The sequence below is a fragment of the Mesitornis unicolor genome, unplaced genomic scaffold (genome assembly GCF_000695765.1).
Source record: "Mesitornis unicolor isolate BGI_N332 unplaced genomic scaffold, ASM69576v1 scaffold4549, whole genome shotgun sequence".
Classification (NCBI taxonomy): domain Eukaryota; kingdom Metazoa; phylum Chordata; class Aves; order Mesitornithiformes; family Mesitornithidae; genus Mesitornis; species Mesitornis unicolor.
In genome coordinates, this window is record NW_010205093.1 from 16473 (window position 1) to 35574 (window position 19102).

The window sequence follows — 19102 nt, forward strand, 5'->3', positions numbered from 1 at the left end:
AGATGCAATTCTGATGTTCTTTGGTATTAAAATCCAACACTTAATCCTTTCAAGGATCCTTTACTTGGATCATCCTCCTACTACAGGCAACTCTGGGCAATGACCTCAATTAGTTCTCCTCCACTTGCACGAGGAGAGCCTAAATCCTGACAGCAAAAGCAAAGATAGTAAATCAGACAGAAAAAACCCCCACCAAAACCCACACAAACCAGAACACAAAAACAAAAAAACCTGTGACAACCAAAACCAAACAGTGGTGAGCACATGCTACCAAAATTAGTTTCTTACTCTTTTCTTTAGTAGGCTATAATTTTACAGCTTTTATGTTATCACAATCCACTACAAATAAAGAATGACACCTCCAAATAAGATACATTCTGCAACACAAACGAGTGATTTATAGAATATTATTACCTGACTAACACATCCCCCTCTAAGATGTCTGAAATGCTTAGAGTATCCTAACAGATCAAATTGAAAAAAAACTAACAAAAAGCACATAAACCCACAGTTTTGAGTTTTTCCACATTCCACTGTTAAGAAAATAAGATTTTTTTTTTCTAATATCAAATGTGCAAGAGCTTTAGAGAGTTTTGCAGTGTGCCATTTGTTTTTTAATTTTTTCTCCTAAAAAGAAACAAAAAACAAGTTATAGGTAAGCTGAGCATCTGATGCATAAGAACTAGAATCTATTGTATTCAAACACAACTTCTTCCTAATCTAAACTTACAATCCTTCATAAAGCAATTGTATGTCAGAATAAAAATACATCCATAGAAGACGTTCTAATAAAACTGTCTTATAAGCAAAGAAATATTCTGGGCAGAATACCTCACACAGGCTTTAATACCTCACATGTACTGAAACCCTCTTGGACTAACAGCTCAGTACTAGGTAAAAAGGGACAAAAGGTTCTTCTTGGTTCAGCCTTACCGTTCTAAATAAAACTGAAATATTAACAACTAAAGAGATGTTCCATTTAGGAATAAACATAGAAACTTACTGCAATTTTCCAGGTTGATGTTCCAGTTTAGGAGGGGCGGAAACTGAAGGAGCTGGAGGAGTTGACGTAGGCACAGTTACTGGAGGAGCCAGAGAAGATGGATCGCTGCCATCAGCTGGTATTTCAACTTGCTTCCAGTCCTGTCCTTCCTCTACCAGCAGACCGATTAGAGAGCCCAAGCGTACATTTTTGCTTCCTTCTCCCACCTAAATTTAAGGCATTGAGAACATTAAGTTACATATTGCGCTGTCTAGACTAGTAAGACTAAAAATGGTAGATGTGAAAATTTCAGACATATTAATGACACTTCGAGAAAATAGATCCCATTTTATTCCTACTATTAATGAGATAACTCATGACTGAGATTAATTGCAGTTGCTATTATAAGGTGAAGAATATTAACTTATGCCCCCAAATTCCACACATCTAGAAGTTAACAATCAGAAATCAAAGTAAACAAGTTGCAGACTTCAGAGTACCTCCAAGAATAAAATCACGTTAGCTACTGAAAACAAATGTGGATGCCTAATCTTTGTGAACAGAGCCTGAAAAGTTTGCTGGACATTGAGCAGATGTACTTTGACATCTCTACCTTGTGTCTAACAGTGTCACTTTTTTAAAATACAAGCTTGTAAACTCAGAAGCTAAGGGAATAAAAAGATACCCAAACCCCAAAACAACAACCGAGCCCTGTTACTTCTTTCTGAAAAATAACATTTGCTTTCCACTAACTTCCGCCTCAGTGTTTGTCTCTTTTAACATAACTGGCGCCAAATAAGTCCATCCACCAAGAAAGTGATAGCACTTACGTAGTACGTAGACCGCTGTTTCAAAGAACATCAGAACAGACGTCTTAGACAAAGATAATCTAATCTAAATATAACCTAAATGGAATGGATAAGGCGAATATAATATAGATGTTCCTTTTAAAAACAAAAAGATATCTGTATCACAGTCTAAGCATACATTTGATGCTTTGGCAGATAAAGGCACGGCAGTCCTGTTAACAAGCTAACGAAGGGCTCCTCCTACAGTCTCGGCAGTGGTTGCAGAAGCACCCCTCTTCCGGTTCTCAAAAGCAGTGACATTTCCAGGGTGTCAGACCAAACGTAAAGATAGCCCTTTAGGACCATGTGTAGTCAAATACAGCTTGGACCGTACCAGGCCAAATAGAGCTGATTTTCTAGCAAAGGAAATGGATATTCTATTTCTACCATAAAGCCATGTTGCACAGACATTTGCCTCAAATGGAGCTGGTACATCTCACAGACTCACTCAGAACGGTTAGAGTTGGAAGGGACCTTAAAGATCATCTAGTCCAACCCCCCTGCCACAGGCAGGGACACCTGCAATGCTGGCACTTTACACAGGAAGACGCAAATCACTATCATTTGAAAAGCCCAAAGATAGGCACACAAAATAAAAGTATGCACAGTACCAGGTATCACACTGTTCTTACTACCATAATTGGCTTTTCTTGGCATTAAACACTAATAAACAAAACAGAACACTGTAAAAAGATTGTGCCAGGGAGATGCAAATACTGGAACGTTATTACTCAGAAAAAGATTGTTGTCTGCTCACTGTTAACTCCACTGACAGAACATAGCAGATTTCACAGGATTGCTCAGCTCCCTTGCTAGAAGGGCCAACACTCGACACTAGGAAAGGCAATTTGTTCTCAATATGTTCCTGATAAAACATCTCACTTTTACAGTTTTGTCAGTTCACTTTTCTCCCCTCGTGAACACTATATAAATTATAGTGTAATTGTAGGGTACTTTTAGAGTATTTATTACATGAAAAAACCATTTAAGACTGGTTCAATATTTCTTGGTCTGATCTCTTGATATGTTGTTCTTAGTTAATACTCTGAAAAGCTTAATTTGAGGGAAGAAAGTCTGAAGAGTCTATCAAGGCTTGATCATATTTTATTTTTATTGAGATGACTTTAAGTACTTGGGGATGACAGAATGCCTACCAAAAGTCCTGAACTTATTTGTCTAAGGCTGAAAGATCTTACCACAGAAAGGCCCACTGACAAACAGATTTGTAAAGCTACATATAATTGCAGTGTTACTACCACTCAATCAAGCAAAACACCAGCTTGAAGCTAGTACAAACATAACCTACCTAACCTAGTCACTGAAACAAAAGAAAACAAAGCCATAAACATAGAAAATACCAAAGTAATTCACTCTAATAATTTTACATTATAATACTTAGCACTGAACAAGGTATTTAGAAAAACCATGCTCAGAAAAACCTATCAGTCTAATACTCAGATGTCTGATCCATACCAACAAGGATGCAAAATTGCTATGTCCCCCAAGTTCAAAATACTCTGCATAATATATTGATATGCAGCAGCTAACATTCATTTCCAAAATAAGAAAAAACCAATTGCTTTTGCCTTGTCTTCTCTTTCCTTTACAAAGGCTTACACAGGCAACAGAAAACACATTTTTATAAGCAGTCAACATATTGTAACCGAGTTGTTTAAGAAGCAGTGGTGTCAAGTCCTTACAATTTTGGTGTCAGAGTGCTTTAATGGTGCTATGGTAACACATGCAGAAATCCAACAGGGATAGTTGAGCTTTTAGGAATGTAACACAACACTTAGACTAGTTAGGCTTTTTCTATAAGCCAGCATTATATGAGCATTCAAAGCCATCAATGCTGTCAAATATCACTCTTCAGAGCAAGCCAATTATGTTTTTTCTCAAGTTCACCACGCCAAGACACTTGTGAAAACACCAGCATTCCTTATTTTTCAACATAAGTTTCCATCCCAGATGAATGCAAAGTTCATTTTTAAAAAGTGTACACACGTATTTTTTAAAAAAACGTATTTTAAAGACACAGCCTTTGCAGCTCAGAACTACAACAGACAAAGAAGAATTATTACTTTACTTAACTTTTCATATCCTGGATCTTTGAGTCACTTCTACATTTTCATAAGAAAATGGCTCTTCACAAATCTCAATGAACCCCAGAATCTCAGCTACAGAAAGACCTGAAATAAGTATCTTCACAATACTTCTACAACTGTGTGCACACAGCCAAGAAGAGTAAAAAAGATCCTAACTTTGCTGACAAATCAACAAAGCACAGGTGAGCCGTGACAGAGGAAAAAAGCTGGAGATCAAGTGCACAGAGGAATGAAATTCCCTCGGAGTCATTGCCACTGCTGCACAGTGCTCTGGTCACTAACACAAATACACCAAACGAAAGGAAATATTTATTTCCTACACTGAGAAGAAATACGGACGGCACATAGGCTGGCTCACTCTGCAGCAGAAGTTTTATACAAAGTAGTTTTAGTTCATACCAATTCTCATTTAGGTCATGAATGAGAAAACAGTAATGGATATTAAATCCAGTTCCTAATCATTCATCTATTTTTGATCTAAGTTGAACTGAATTTATAATACATATTTAAGGCAAAAAAAGTAAGTGTTAATTTACGAAGTAACTCTACTGAAAGAATAACCACCATTCTGAAATTATCCTTCTCATACTTTCCTTCAGTCATTTAATCTTTTACCACATATGGCACTGAATCTGATGTGATCATTAAAAGACCCATTCGGACAAAAGAGAAATATATGCACGAGTATCTATTTGTTAGCCTTCTCTTTCTTAAACCACACACACACACATTATACAGTCAAGACAAAACCCAGAAGGGTTACAGAAGTTGAATTAATTTAATCTAATGAACCTTCTGTCTTTAAAGGCAAAAACCAAGGTGTTATGCAGACAGTATGTTTATTTGACTCAGTTTTCCATACTGAATTCAGTCAAGACGGTGTTGAATTGGAGCTGGCAGCAAAGAACACAAAATTGTTGCCTCCTTTCTTTTAGTAAGTGCGCAAACTTCAGCCAGATGCTGATAACTCAAATGCACCAAACATTCCGACGTCTCCCATTAACTCTGTCACATCTGAAACCTTGGACCAGCCTGTAGAAGGGTATTTTCTTCAATAAGGAATCACCTCCCTGTCCACAAACCTGAGAAAGCATAATGTCACAAACCTTACATAAATGTCTACTGGGCACCCAATATAGCGCAGAAATACCCACAGGATGCTGTAGAAAGGCTACTAAGGATCATACTTACGCTAAGAAAAAAACAAAACAAACCCAAACAGAAACACACACACAAAAAAGAAACCACCACCACCACAAACCCCCCAAAACCACAGAAAGTTTCGGCTCTTATTGCTCCTCTGTTATTTCAGTTTCCAAAACATCAGGCTTCTTACGTACTTTTTAGGAGACTGGAATAATTTATTTGGATATCTACTCTAGTACTTAAGCCCACCATTTCTAGATTCCTAAAAGGAGGATTAAAAGAATCTATTAAAGATTGGGATTGCATAAAAAACTGTTCATGCTACTCCAGTAAAGCTGCCTCTCCTTCCTTAATCTGAAAGACATTATAGATATTTTCCATCCCCTGGCATCTCCTTCTCAGACTCAGCTCTTGGCGTATGATTGTTATTGAATGCTCTTGGCTAAGGGTGAGTGTCACTGCTCCATGATACTCATATCATGTAGTTGCCACAGTCTCTGGTTTTGATCTATCAAAAACCATGCCACAACAGCAATACACAGAAGTAAATTTTGTAACTTGGAATGTATTTGGAATACAAAACAGGAAAAACACAGCTTCTGGAATACTAGTGCTACCTGTAGTCACAATAAATTAAAGAAACTATTAAAGAAACTTGAAAAATCAATATTGGAGTCTGCTATTCTTTCTTTATGTCTCTCTGGGAATCATTCTTTAATACTTTTGACAGAGACAAACCCCGTATCTCCTTTTCACAATCTAACAAAGCAGTATCTAAATGCGGAATAGGCACTTCATATTAAAAAAATGAAGAGGTTGCACAAGATTTTGTCAATGCAAAACAATTTTCAGAAACATTCAAAATTGAAGAAGAGAGAATTAAAAATAGTGAAAGCATGACTCACCCAGCAGTTATTAAAACAACTATATGAAGACTAAAAACACATTTAAAAATACGTTTGATGGGAGATTTTTGCCCTGGGATAGCAGAATAGATTCTCTGAAACTTACTAGATGTGTTGTTCCACAATTGAACAAAAACCTCCAAAGTTCCAGGGTGCTACAAAAACCAAATTAACATCTGGGGAAAACTTACTATTTAGCAATGTCAGTTAAAAGAAGAAAAATATTTAGAAGTCAATATCCACCCTTTTTAGAACTACAGATACAGCACAAAGTTGGAAATTGTGGAAAATTTTAGAAAAAGTGGTGAACATAGAAAAGAAGGAAAAGTCCTTTCTCTGTCTTTATGGAGAACTAATAACAACTTTCATCCCCCTCCCTAAAGATAAAAAACTTTAAAATATTAATTTCCAATTATAAGTATTTAATGGACATGAAAAATGTAATTTCCTTTAATTTTTAAGCATCTAATATCAGTTTTCAGAAACTGTAATATTTACTTCTACACAGAGGCAGCAACAGACGACCTCAGAATTACAGCCTCACTCTTCTAAGTTCTGATGAGAATTAACATCAGGTCATTATGAAATAAGATACATTTTTTCAAAAGAGTTAGAAAAGAGGGGGAGGAGAAAGGAAAACATACAGAATTTTACTTGTTTTTTTAGAATACAGTACGTAAAGAATAGCACAGGACTTGCAAGCACCCCTTAAGCAATGCAGAACTAAATCCTTAATCTTGATCTCCGTCGTCCAGTTGTTACTGCTTCCAGCTTGGTACAGAACTGGATTTAAAGCCAGGCATCAATAAGGAATTCAAACAAACTGAGCATTATTTCTGTTATATATGCACATATGCACAAATACTCCAAGATTATTTTCAGAGAACTTTACATTTAACCTAGTTCTCATTCTTCATATTAAGCCTAATCAATCTAATTTTAAGATTACAGGAATCCTGGGTAAAGTACCATCCAAAATTCCATATTCCAACTAACACTGTAACTTTCTTTTCTATAACTCAGGGAAAGACGTGTCATAAAATGCAGTATTTCAAGTATGTAATTCATAAGGTGCAAAACAAAGCATAATTCAATCAGCTTAACTGAAAATCCATTAAACATACATAGAATCACGTACCAGTAGTCTGGTTCATGTATAAAATAGAGCAATTATTTCTCACTAGGAATGCAAGTAAGTGCAGTATTCAGAAAGGCAAGCAGAAAGAAAGGTAGCTACCTAAACGACTTTTTGAGGCAATATTCTAAACAACAGTCTAAAGAGAAGTTATATGATCCTACTTAGAAAGGCAGGCTCCCTACCAGTATTTTAGCCAATATGCCATCATCACTTGATTCCATGGTAATCACTGCTTTGTCTGTTTCAATTTCACACAATGCATCTCCAGCATTTACTGTTTCACCTGCAAAATATAACAGAACTTAAGAATACTTAGCCTAAATTTCCTTTCAGATCTATTTAACTATGGAAAATAGGAATTTATCCATATAATACAGCCATTTTACATTCCTGAATACATATGCCATAGCTAGTTGGCCCCCCATCATTATGCATCATATTTTATCTTTCATTTTCAATTAAAAGCACTCAGATTCAAAGACAAATTGCTGCAGCAGAACACTAACATATTACAAATACTGATGTTTACAGTAGGTTTTCCAAGAGGAAGTACACACACAATGAAATTTATTTCTACACCACCATCACTTGGTAACAACTGCCATGAATAACCTCGTGATCCTTCAATAGTCATTGCGAGCCGTAAGTCCAAACAAGACATTTAAAACAGTTTTAGGACAACGGTCACAGGCAACAACATCTCTAAGTATCACAGTTCTCTTGTTTGTATCTGCACTATTAAATATATTCAAGTAAATACCTCAGGAACCTTAATCTCTTTGGAAACCATGTTTGCAAGCTCGTTTCCTCAATTTTCTATATAGTCAAAAAATGTCTTTCGGAAACACACTTTGTGAAATAAAAACATGCACAAGTGTTCGAAATTGCTTTCACCATATTACACAAACCTATGATTTATTTTGAAGCATACTCTTCCTCTGCTTTTGAAGAATATCTGTATCTGCTTACATTAAAATTGAAATGACATTGAAAAATTTGAGGTAGTGGAATGTTGTGGTCTCCAACAAAACACAGTAGCCTTTTTCTTACAGAGCACTGAAAAATAGGGACAATATGTACAAGCCTAACACATGACTACAGTTTTTATATTAAGTAAAATTTTAGTATTTCCCCAGTACCAGAAGTGCAGCAACAGTATTACCTGTCTAAGCATTTCATTTAATTCCTGATATCACTCTATTGTACTTGAGCATCAGAATAAACCTAGTGCAGGTTACTACTTCTATTTAGGTAAGGGATAAACACTTTTTAAAAAGATAATTATTTCCTGTTTCAGGACTACTTGAATTAGAAGGGAAAAAAATCAAGCGTTGTATGATCTCCACAGTGGTAAACAATGGAAACATTCAAAGCTCAGTCACTTACTTAGCTTTATAAGTCATAAATGTTCCTATTATGGACCGTGGCAGGGGAGTACACAAAGTAGCACCTGATCTTTTTAATTTAATAATATCATTGCCACACTGCACTTTGCAGTAACTAGAGCATAAACAGATTTTAACAGGAAGTGTAAATTCTAGGCTCCATACTAGTGTTTTAATTCCGCTGGCTCACTGATTCAATTAGCACACTTATCAGACCATCAGGCAAGTACTAAATAGATGTTAAATAAAATTGTTGGGCAAATTCTGTAACCTACAGAGCTAAGACAGACAAGCAGAAAGGAGCTTAATTCACTAAGAAGTGGTCATAAATTTGGTAGACAATGGATTCAATGCAATTTTAAGAATAATATTTCTTAGCAGCATTCAAGCAAATCTCACGCGTTTCAGTATCAATGCGCAATAGAAAAGATCATAGCTATTTTCATTAGATTGCAAAAATTGTGAAAGCTCTTAATCAATGCCCTTCTTTGATGTCAATTATAAATCAGCTTTCCTAATGGGTAGGATTGGAAAAGCATACTTTTGCAGAGCATAGCTTTGCTCTTACACTTTCTAATGAGAGAGTGGTATTAGTAATAGAAGCTGCCTGAATAGCAGCTCTGAGATTTCATATAGTGCCCTTCAAAAACCTCAGGTGGGGTTTGTCTGAGGTTTTTTAAGCTATTAGGTTCTTATAGCAAGGCCAAATGATTAGGATCTCTACTGAAGCCAAGTTTCCCTCTAGGGGATCCCATCCAATTGGCATTCAATAGTCTATGTGCTCTGTTCAATTACTGACAGAGAAGTATCCAAATCAAGCTACAAACAGCATTCCTTGAGGTACTCTATGCAAATTAAATCAAAGTTCACTAATCATAGAGACTGAAGTCCCTGGAAGCCATGTCTCGGGAGGCAACACAGTTACATAGCACAAGGAAACTGCTAGCACTGTTGCCTATTCTGTTTCCAGCTCATAATAACATGAGGATTTTTGTCTCCTGGGCTGCCAATCTATCATTTTTCATCAACATTAGATTCATACATAGTAAATACAAGTTTTTAGAAACACTGCTTTATTATGAGAACAACTTTTTTGTACACACAAGAATCAATATGAAACTGCATTAACAATGAGAAGGAAATAGTAAAGCTGTCAACTAGATTCATGTTAACAGTGTACTGAACCTCTGCAGTGCTGAAATCATCTGTCCATCCTCTGAGACCATAAAATGAAAAAACCTGATGTTAACACAGAGCAGAGAAAGGATCAAAATAGTACTCTACTGACCCCTGCTGGTTATACAGGGGGAAACATTTCATATGCAATCAGCTTTCTTCTGTCAACTGCTTTAAAATAGTTATTTGCTTGGATATGAGATTATCAAAGATTGATATTCAATAATGCCACTACATCTAGATGGCCAGCTCACTGGAGGATTCTGTGGTTATGAGCATCCTTTGCAGACAGAAGGAGTATAAGCATTAAATCACTTTGCTTTTTTCTTCTAAAGTTTTCTTCACTTCTTTTAATGTAGTCACTATGTATATTTTCTAGAAGGAAAAAAATATCAGGAACTAATTATGGTCACAGATATGCCAAGTAAGACAATATGCTATATTTTAATTTTGCTCTTCTTTTTTAAGCCAAAGTCAAAGGCTCTCAGAATTCCAGTGTTACTGATCAGCATGACGATACTGGGAATTAAAACCAGCACACCCTGGAACAGCCCAATGGAATTTTTTCAAAAATACATGCAATGCAACTTTTTGGAAGACAACTACAGGAAAAATATTTCAAGAACTAATAATTTCAAAGTGGGTATAGCTCAAGAAGGCGGTGTCCACATATCAAGCATTCTGCTTCAAAATACTAAGGTACAACAAGAATTATCTTATTCTTACGGAATAGATTTATATAGTGGAATAATTACAACAATTTGGGCCACAGAAAATGCTATCTTACCTTCCTTTTTTAACCATTTCACAATGTTTCCTTCTTCCATTGTAGGAGAAAGTGCAGGCATGAGAACTTTAATACCAGGTATACCTGTAAAACAAGCACACAATTATCTAGACTAAATATTTTTTCTCAGTTAACTGTTGAAGACAAGGGAAACAAAAAGTGAATTAATCTGAAAGACAGTTGAACAGAAGATTCACCATGATGCTCTTTTTTTAAGCTTACATACAAGCATGTGCTCCCCAAAGCACCAACAAGGCAGTAAGTAGAGAACCTATGTGACACAGAGAACAAGGGTTAACTTGAATATAAAGTCATAATTAATACAAAGTATTAAGTAAATTAGACTCTGTCTTAAGTAAAAATATGATATAAAAACTTTGGATGTGATGAAGACAACTGCTTCAGCTTTGATTCGATTAATTTTTACTGGAAACACTCTCCACGACCAAGTCTTAGTGCATTATTAAAAATACACAAGCTAGTATTTCAAATACCCCTCTGTTCAGCCTGACCTACTGAACAATCCCACTGTGGACACAAGTGAAGCAGCATTATAACTTCTGTCCAATAGAAATGTAAACAGAAAAATATCTACAATTTGCTAGAGCTCCAACTACACACAAGCTATCGTGTGCAGAATGAACAAGCAGCTATAAAATACAAACATACACTCGAAAGAATCAGTAGGTAGCACGAAGCTATGATTTTATTTTTTTCTATTCCCCCCTCACCTCTAAAACATCATAAATTTCAAAGCTGAACCAGCTAATATCCCCTGCCTCTCGTATGTCAGGGGCGTATGTACTAAACCAAACCACATTTCCATTCTGTGGGGCTTTCCGCACATGGTCCTGCATATGCTTAGTTCTGACCCTGTCAGCCTATCTCCAAGCCAAACCTTGCTTAAAATGCTGTGCCACAGCCTCTCATTTACTCCAGGACACAAGTGAATGTGGTAAGTCTCAAAGACTTGTCCTCCCATTTCCTGCTTGTCTGGCAGGACAGGGAGTCTTAACGTAAGACTTGTCAGATATAACCAAGCCCAGCGGGGAGAACATATGCACAGACACATGCATGCACGCATATCCTAGTCCTCAAGGGAGGCCAAAACTCCTGCAATCATGAGAAACTGAGTGAGAGGTATTCATATGTTCCCTGCTGATGAACCATGATGTGCTACAGAGGACAGTGTAATGCCACCCACAAATCCTCAGTAGCATTTACCAGAGTTTTTCTTCCTAGTCATGCAGTATGTCAGCAGTATGACCAGAGTAGCAGGCAGGCAGGCACCGTGTCTTCTATCTCAGAGTACTTATCCATCCTCAGGCTTCTGGACATGGACATGCAAGCGTGAGGACAGAGGGGGCTGTAAATGCACAGCCAGCTAGAATCCTTTCAAACTCTTCACCAAAGGCTAGACACTTACATTTAGCTATGACCTCTGTCTTAATGCTGAACCACACGATTAAGAGCACACCAAGGCATAGCATGTAAACCCATACCACCAAAGTTCAAGCATTAAAAAAAGAAATTGGAATTCAGAGTCTTGAATTCTTAGACCAGAAGTTTCGCTGGTCTTATCAAAATCCACCACAAACACTACATCCTCTTTTCTCCTCCTCTTTGCTACAGGCTGTGGATTTTTTTCCAGAAGAGCGATTAAAGCATATCTTTTAAGTTAATAAAGCCTCCCTGATCCTAGTATTCCAGACACTGATGATCTACCTCTTTCACTGATAAACTCTTCCAATGTTTATTTATCCTTTCTGCTAGAAAACTGTACCTACTTGGCAGACTTAAATTGCCTAATTTCAAGTTTCAGTGATTGGATCTTATGTCTCTGTTAAAAGCTTGAAAGCATTCTCATTACAGAGATCCTTCTCATGGATGTCTATACACAGAGACTAGGTAAAATCTTAGTCTTCTTTCCTTTGCAAGCCAAATAGTAAGATCCTGAAAAGTTCAAAGTATTTAAGCAACATAACACCACAACCTCTTCTGAGGACAAGGCTCATGACACAGCACATTCCTTGGCTTCGTAGCACACCACATTTTTTGTCATTTGACTCAATATACCAAACTGGTATTCTGACATACAGCTTCCAATATAAGAGATACTATGTTTCTGATAGTTATGATGTCAAATAAATGCAACTTTGTAGACACTGTTTTGTAAGAGTAGGCTTCCAGAAGCTGACTGATTTTTGAGGCTTTCTTGAACTACCATATCTGAATCTATTCAGTTAGAGAACAGAAACAGTCATGTAGAAAGTACGTTATATGCAACAGCAAGAATCAATTCTGCTTTGTATTCCCTTTTCTCTAATACCCAGCATTAAGTCTTGTTATCCTTCAATAGTAAACCACACTACATTTTTAACTGTTGGGAAAAACCTGAAATTGTTTTGAGCTGCAAAGCACACGTCATGCAGAGTGAAAACGCTTCTTATCCTTCAAGTCCTAAGAGTCACTGTGGTTAAGATCTCAGAGAAGACAAAGACAAAATCAAAACTTCAATTAATATGCAATGGTTTAAGGGAATTAAAAATGTCTATCAATGTCCTGTAATTCATTAACATTAATATATGCAATAGATGTGACCTGGTCTCTCTCGCTTCTACATGATTATTAAAGAATAAATCATTACACATGTAAAAGAATGCAGGTAATCAACCATAAATACTTCAGAGGTTAGGTAGAGTTAAAGATATTACATGGTTTTTTTTCCCATTATTTCCATTTCCATTATTTCAATTATTATTTAAGTCCTAGAAATTGATCTATTCTTTCCATGGCACTTAAATGCTGGTAAGATTAATATTACTCATACTGTAATGCTTAGAAATCTATCCAGACAAATTCATGTTAACACTGGCAATTTCCATCTGAACCACCTTCAACAATTTTCTTTAAAGAGTTTCTTCTTGCAACCTCTGATCTTGGACCAACACACAGAAGAATTAACTATGTCAAGAATGTTTGTTATTCTGCAAACACCTGTGTTCATTTACCAAATAATGGTTTGTCTATGATCATTGTTCAAAGACTACAAATTAAAGCATGAGTTCACAGTTTTCTTTACACTTATATATGTTCACTCAAAAAATATTTACAGATAACAGCAAGTAGAAAATAACACATTACAAGATGCAAAGAAGCGTTCTCTGTTTCACTTGTCTAACTTGAGAAGTCAACTTTGACAATTAAAACATGATTTTGAAGTCACACCCCACAAATAAGTACGACTACATAGAACTAGGGGACATACTTCACTGAAGTGAAAGCGTCCCATAACTCTGAGGAAAATTAATTTTTAAACATGGTGGTTCACATGTTTCACTTCAGTAAAGAGTCACTTGACCCATTTCCCAGAATATGCTTGGGCATAAATAAAATAATTGAGCAACAAATTTGTGCCACTGTAACATTTTCCCTTTCATGTTATGGACTACCACAAAACACACAGTTAATTCTGGTCCTTTGACCCAGTTACCAGAGAAGATCCAGCAGCAAGTACTTATGAAGTGCGTAATAAACAAACAAACACGATACAAAGCAGAAGGAAGAATCCAAAAATCAAGGCATACGTCAAATCTGAAAACAAGGGACTGTCATTTTCTACACTACTATGCCACACTGCAAGAATGGTAACTGCAAGTGTGGAACAGCACCCAAACTGACCTTAGAAAGTGTATGACTGCTTTAAACAGCCCGTACAGTAGGCTAACAGTCTTCTCCGGCTCCTAGCGACCTATTACTAACAGTCACACTATAACAAAACCACACCACACAAAATAAACTCACTTATCCCTAGATAAAAACTTTGTAAAACCTCTTTTTAAGTGGGAGATGAGACAAGTACAACAGTAACTGAAAAAAAGAAATTATTTCCTCCATCCTTCCCCAGTTTTCCACCAGATAAACAGAATATTTGACTTGTAAGGCCCAGGCAACTAATAAAGGCTTGTTATTATTACAGAAGAAGTTGTCTGCTACCTAAGACCATATCATACAGCTTAAAGGAAAATTATTTTTTTAAAAAAACCTACAGTGTTCTGCTACTCCTAATTGGGAAGACATGGGGAACTGAGAGCTGCCTAGCAGCCTCAGCAGGCACGAGAATATAACCATATCCCATTAAAAAGGCTCATCTCCGTATCACTGATGTAAATCTGAGTGCTAGCGGAACAGCTCACACTGCATCACAAAGCAAAGCAAAACAAAAGTAAAGAATGTCCATCTTTCTACTTCTAGTCCTGTGCTTTATGCTGTAAATAGAGTACTGTAAATCAAACAGCCTCTACCCTTTCTCAACCTATGGAAGCACTCCAGTGTAATTCTATCACGAATCTGCAGGTATATTTAGTTTGAAAACTAGCCCTATGGTCCACTTTCTCTGAAGATGCTAAACACAAGACCTTGCAAGTTGTGGGTAACAAAGTTTATGACCACCTAGAAGGCTGCTAACATTTAATTTCAAAGCATAATTACATATAAATATTGTATTATTCTGAGTGGTGATTTGATTCAGGAAAATATATATCTGGCTGTAAAATTCTGTGAATTGTCCCTACAGACTTAAAACATATTGCAAGACAGCTGCTGATGTCACAGATTTTTTTTCCTTCAAACTGCTCACTGAAACTTCAACTCAGTGCTTAAATTACAAAATAATTTAAATACAGAAACGTGCTGTTTTTCAAATGGTTTCAAACAAGAAAGAACTTAACACATACATCATACGTCTTAATTTAAAAAGAAAATACCAGTTTAATTATAGTTGTTAAGTGTTAGAATTTGAAGTTCTGCTGTATTATCCCACATGGAGAAATATAAATTTTCCATCTATTTTATTGTTTGGAGTCCTATGATGTATCTGTTAATCAACATTCAGCCACTGGATTTTGCAGAAAGTGACCCTGATCACAAACCCAAATACAATTTCAGTCAGGTTAGCTTTTTGATCTGGCTCATCATACAGCAGCATGAACAAGATCAATACCAAAATGCACAGTCAGAACTAGGATAGAATTTGAGTTAAAGCAACTGGGAAACTGCAATCCAAGCACACACGCAAAGCAAAGAAAAAACAAAACTGAGGCGCACTTCAGCTCCATTTTCGCCACTCCTTTCTCGTTCTCCAAGCTCACCAACCTATCCATTCCTTATGCATTCATTTAATGCTCATGCACAGAGATGCCTACATTCAGAGAAGTTTAGTAGTGTTACAACCCAGCCTTGTTCAGCAACAGATGCACAAGAACACTAGCTACAACAATGGTCTCCTTTCAAAGCTATTTTAGTAATTTTTCAATTAATGACCATACACATCCAGAAAACAGGCTTAAATGTCTCTAAAAAAATTTAATAATATTAAAATGAACAATTCCCTTCACCAAATAATATTTTCCCTTGTTAAATAACAGCAAAAGCCAACAAAGTTATTGAATTCACATCAGTTTGCTGCACTGTACAGGCAGTCCTTACAAGCACTCCGGGAAGTAAATAGTCTTGCTTTTTCATTATGGATAAGCAAAAAGTTCTGGCAATTCACACAGAATCTCAAAGACAGAGCTCATAGGCATAAAAGAATTTAAAGCCATGAGCATTTGAAGCTTCTGAACTCCCAGTCACCATCCATTCATCTTACTGCTATGAACAGTAACTGTGCTATTACTTATCAATTATCTAAATAAAAAAGGAGGAGGAGTTAAAAATACTTCACAAAAACAGTAGCTGCTATTTTAAAGAAAACCCTCTGTGCATCCAAAAGAATTTCCTCTTGGTGACATTTTAAGAACCAAGCAGAGTCTGGGTGCATTTCTGCCACCTTCTTTCTCCATGAAGAGACTCAGTGCATATTTAGGCTGTGTATCCAAACAGACTGAAGAGGGGGGCTTTAAGAGAAGACCAGATCAGTAGACCTCTATAACATCCTATTAACTACAATCTGAGAATCCCACTGACGGTGAATTTTGTACTTAAACTGCTCCTGCATAACACAGGTTCATTGTCTCTTTCTGACCTCCTTTAATATGGAAGCAGCTACAGCACTGACAGACAACAAAACTGCAATGAACTGAAAACAAATGCTTTAATGTGCTCCACTGGAGACCTATTTCATAACTTCCTAAGTCACAATCAGTAGTCAGTAGAGAACTGAAAGACTTACTCCATCCTGACATCAATTATAAGATTAAGAGACACTAAAAACAAAGAAAAATTGTTAGACTTCTAATATGAAGGGTCATTCTATTTTTCTCCCTTCCTTGTAAACAAACTAGGAATTCAGTTCCGAATTCATCGTTTTGACTAGGCAAAATGACGTCCTCACTCCTCTACCACCATGATAGAGAGGGACAGTAATACAGAGAAGCAAAAAACACAAATCACACAACAAAACTAGATCCACATGATCTAATGGTGGCATTTTCAGAAACAGGAAAGTGGAGAAATAGAACTAATGACAAAATAAAACTGACTTAACTTTAACTTCTCAAACTAGGAACCAAGAGTGTGTTTGATGTCCAAAAGAGCTGTATTTTATCAGAGAGGTTACCACTTTTCTCTGCGTTTTCCATTTTAGAGGCTACAATAAATATTTAAGAAAAGTGGTGTCACTGAGATATGCACCACCTTGAAAAGCAGTAGGGAATACTAAGAGGGTTCAAAGAAACAAGTCAATGAGGAAAGCCTGAACAAGTTAAAGGTGTGATATATACACCTTAATACATAAGAAGCTTACTGTAAGGAAGAAAAAAGAACTCATTTCCGTACCCAAAATTAGTAATTTAACTCGAGCTATATATTAAATAAGCATTTTGCAACATAAAGATATGAAGTACTATAATGGATTGCCTGGGAGGACTGTAGACAAGAGGTCTTTAAGGAGTTAAATAATAAGAGTAACGTAGAGGCAGCTAATGCCACATTGGACAACATGTCCACATTGGACATATGATATATATACACACGTATATACACATGTATATATGTGTGTGTGTGTGAATATATATATTTTTTTAAAACAAAGAATGAAAAATTGTTTCTAATTACATTTGGAAATAAATACAGTTCGTTTCAAGAACAGGGACAGCCTTCCCTGTAACATACACAGCAGGTGTTGCAAAGGAAAAGATCTCCATACTGCAGAGTAAAGAATCAGTGCTAGAAAGAAGAGTATACCGAGAACTAAACCACAACGATTAACAGGTCTCTAAACTGCGACCAAGTTTTACTGTAATATGTACGCAGTTTTATTACACAGGGTTAGCAAGAGCTCACTTCTTTATAAGCACACTTAAAAACTAAAGACTACACGTATTTTATGCCCAGTGTCACACCAGTACCCAATAACAATGCCACAGATTATTGTTGAAGTGTCTTACAAGTTGTAACTAAGATCAAGTAGGGGAAGAAAAGATAACATTTCATTTGGGCATCTAAAACTCTACCTGCATCGCTTAGAGAAAGAAAAATACCGAAATTAGGTGGAAGGTCTGCCTAGTAATTCTGTAACAAACTCCTGAGAAGAGAAAAAGTATCTGGAAAGGCTGTTGTTATAAGTTCATAGACTGACTTCTATGTAGAAGTGTATGCTAGACATGCAATTAATAAATTCAAACTCCTTCTTAAATTTAAAAAAGGAATTACATAAAATATAGCTTCCATGCTTTTCTCCACCTACTTGAAACATTACTTGTAGAATAAAAACATGACAGAAGAATGGTGGAATCTCCAAACTCTGGAAAAAACCAAACAACCCCCCCCCCCAAAAAAAACAAAGCAAAAAACCTTCTTTCAGTATTTTACTATACCTACACCAAGAAAACACTCAACTATTTTCAACTGTAAGCAATTTTTTTCTTACCCACAACAGAATATTTACATATTTGAAGGCCTAATCTCTCATCATTCTGCTTTTCTTTCTAGATTCCAATTCCTTATTTTTTTTCTAAGCAATTACACTTTCTAGGCCTTTAATAATCCTCACGCCTTTCTCCAAATACTCTCCCATCAGCCCACACCGTTCCTGATGTACCTCCAGAGATAAAACCGAGCAGCACCTTGCCAAACCAACCCATCCCCATAGCCTCTGACCCACGTCTCAGTCGGTCACTGCTGCTCTGTCTCTCCGGCTCAGTAGACGAACTGTCCTGCTCGGCCTTGCCCATCCACGCACCCACCCGGTACCACCAGGCACTCGCATCTCCCACCAACCTCCACTTCTCCAGCACCACCCACCCTCATCCCTTACTTAATAGCATAGCTCCCACACACATTTCTGCAGCAGGCCAACGGCACGGGCACCCGACTACCAACGAAGGGTGCAGAATCCGGCCATCACTCACCCAGCAGCTCTCGGGTATTGTGCAGACGCCTCCAGGCTCCTCGGACGGGGGGACACACGCCAGCGCTCAGCACCGGCCATGCCCCCAGCAGCAGCCTCGCCGACCCCTTGCCGCCGCAGCTCCGCCATATGGAAGCTGCCATCTTGCTGCTTCTCGCTTCCCCGCCCTCCCCAGCGCCGGGGCTGGCGCTCTCACTGCCTGAGCAGAAAAAGAGCGGCACGCCCCCCAACCAGTGGCCAAGCCGACTGAGCGCGGAGGAGCGGCTTCACCGACGCCCCC

General features: G+C 37.1%; 1 protein-coding gene across 1 annotated transcript in view; it reads right to left on the bottom strand.

Moving 5' to 3' along the window:
* The window catches only part of PDHX (pyruvate dehydrogenase complex, component X), a gene marked incomplete at its 3' end in the record, with an annotated part of 34429 nt that extends 15464 nt beyond the window's left edge, over window positions 1–18965 (bottom strand). Inside the window, exons 1-4 of the mRNA XM_010191258.1 lie at window positions 18824–18965; window positions 10473–10556; window positions 7307–7407; window positions 1004–1209 (exon numbers count right to left, since the gene is read on the bottom strand). Coding sequence (XP_010189560.1) covers window positions 1004–1209; window positions 7307–7407; window positions 10473–10556; window positions 18824–18965 — 533 coding nt within the window. The remainder of the gene's footprint in view (window positions 1–1003; window positions 1210–7306; window positions 7408–10472; window positions 10557–18823) is intronic.
* Between the last annotated feature and the right edge of the window lie 137 nt (window positions 18966–19102).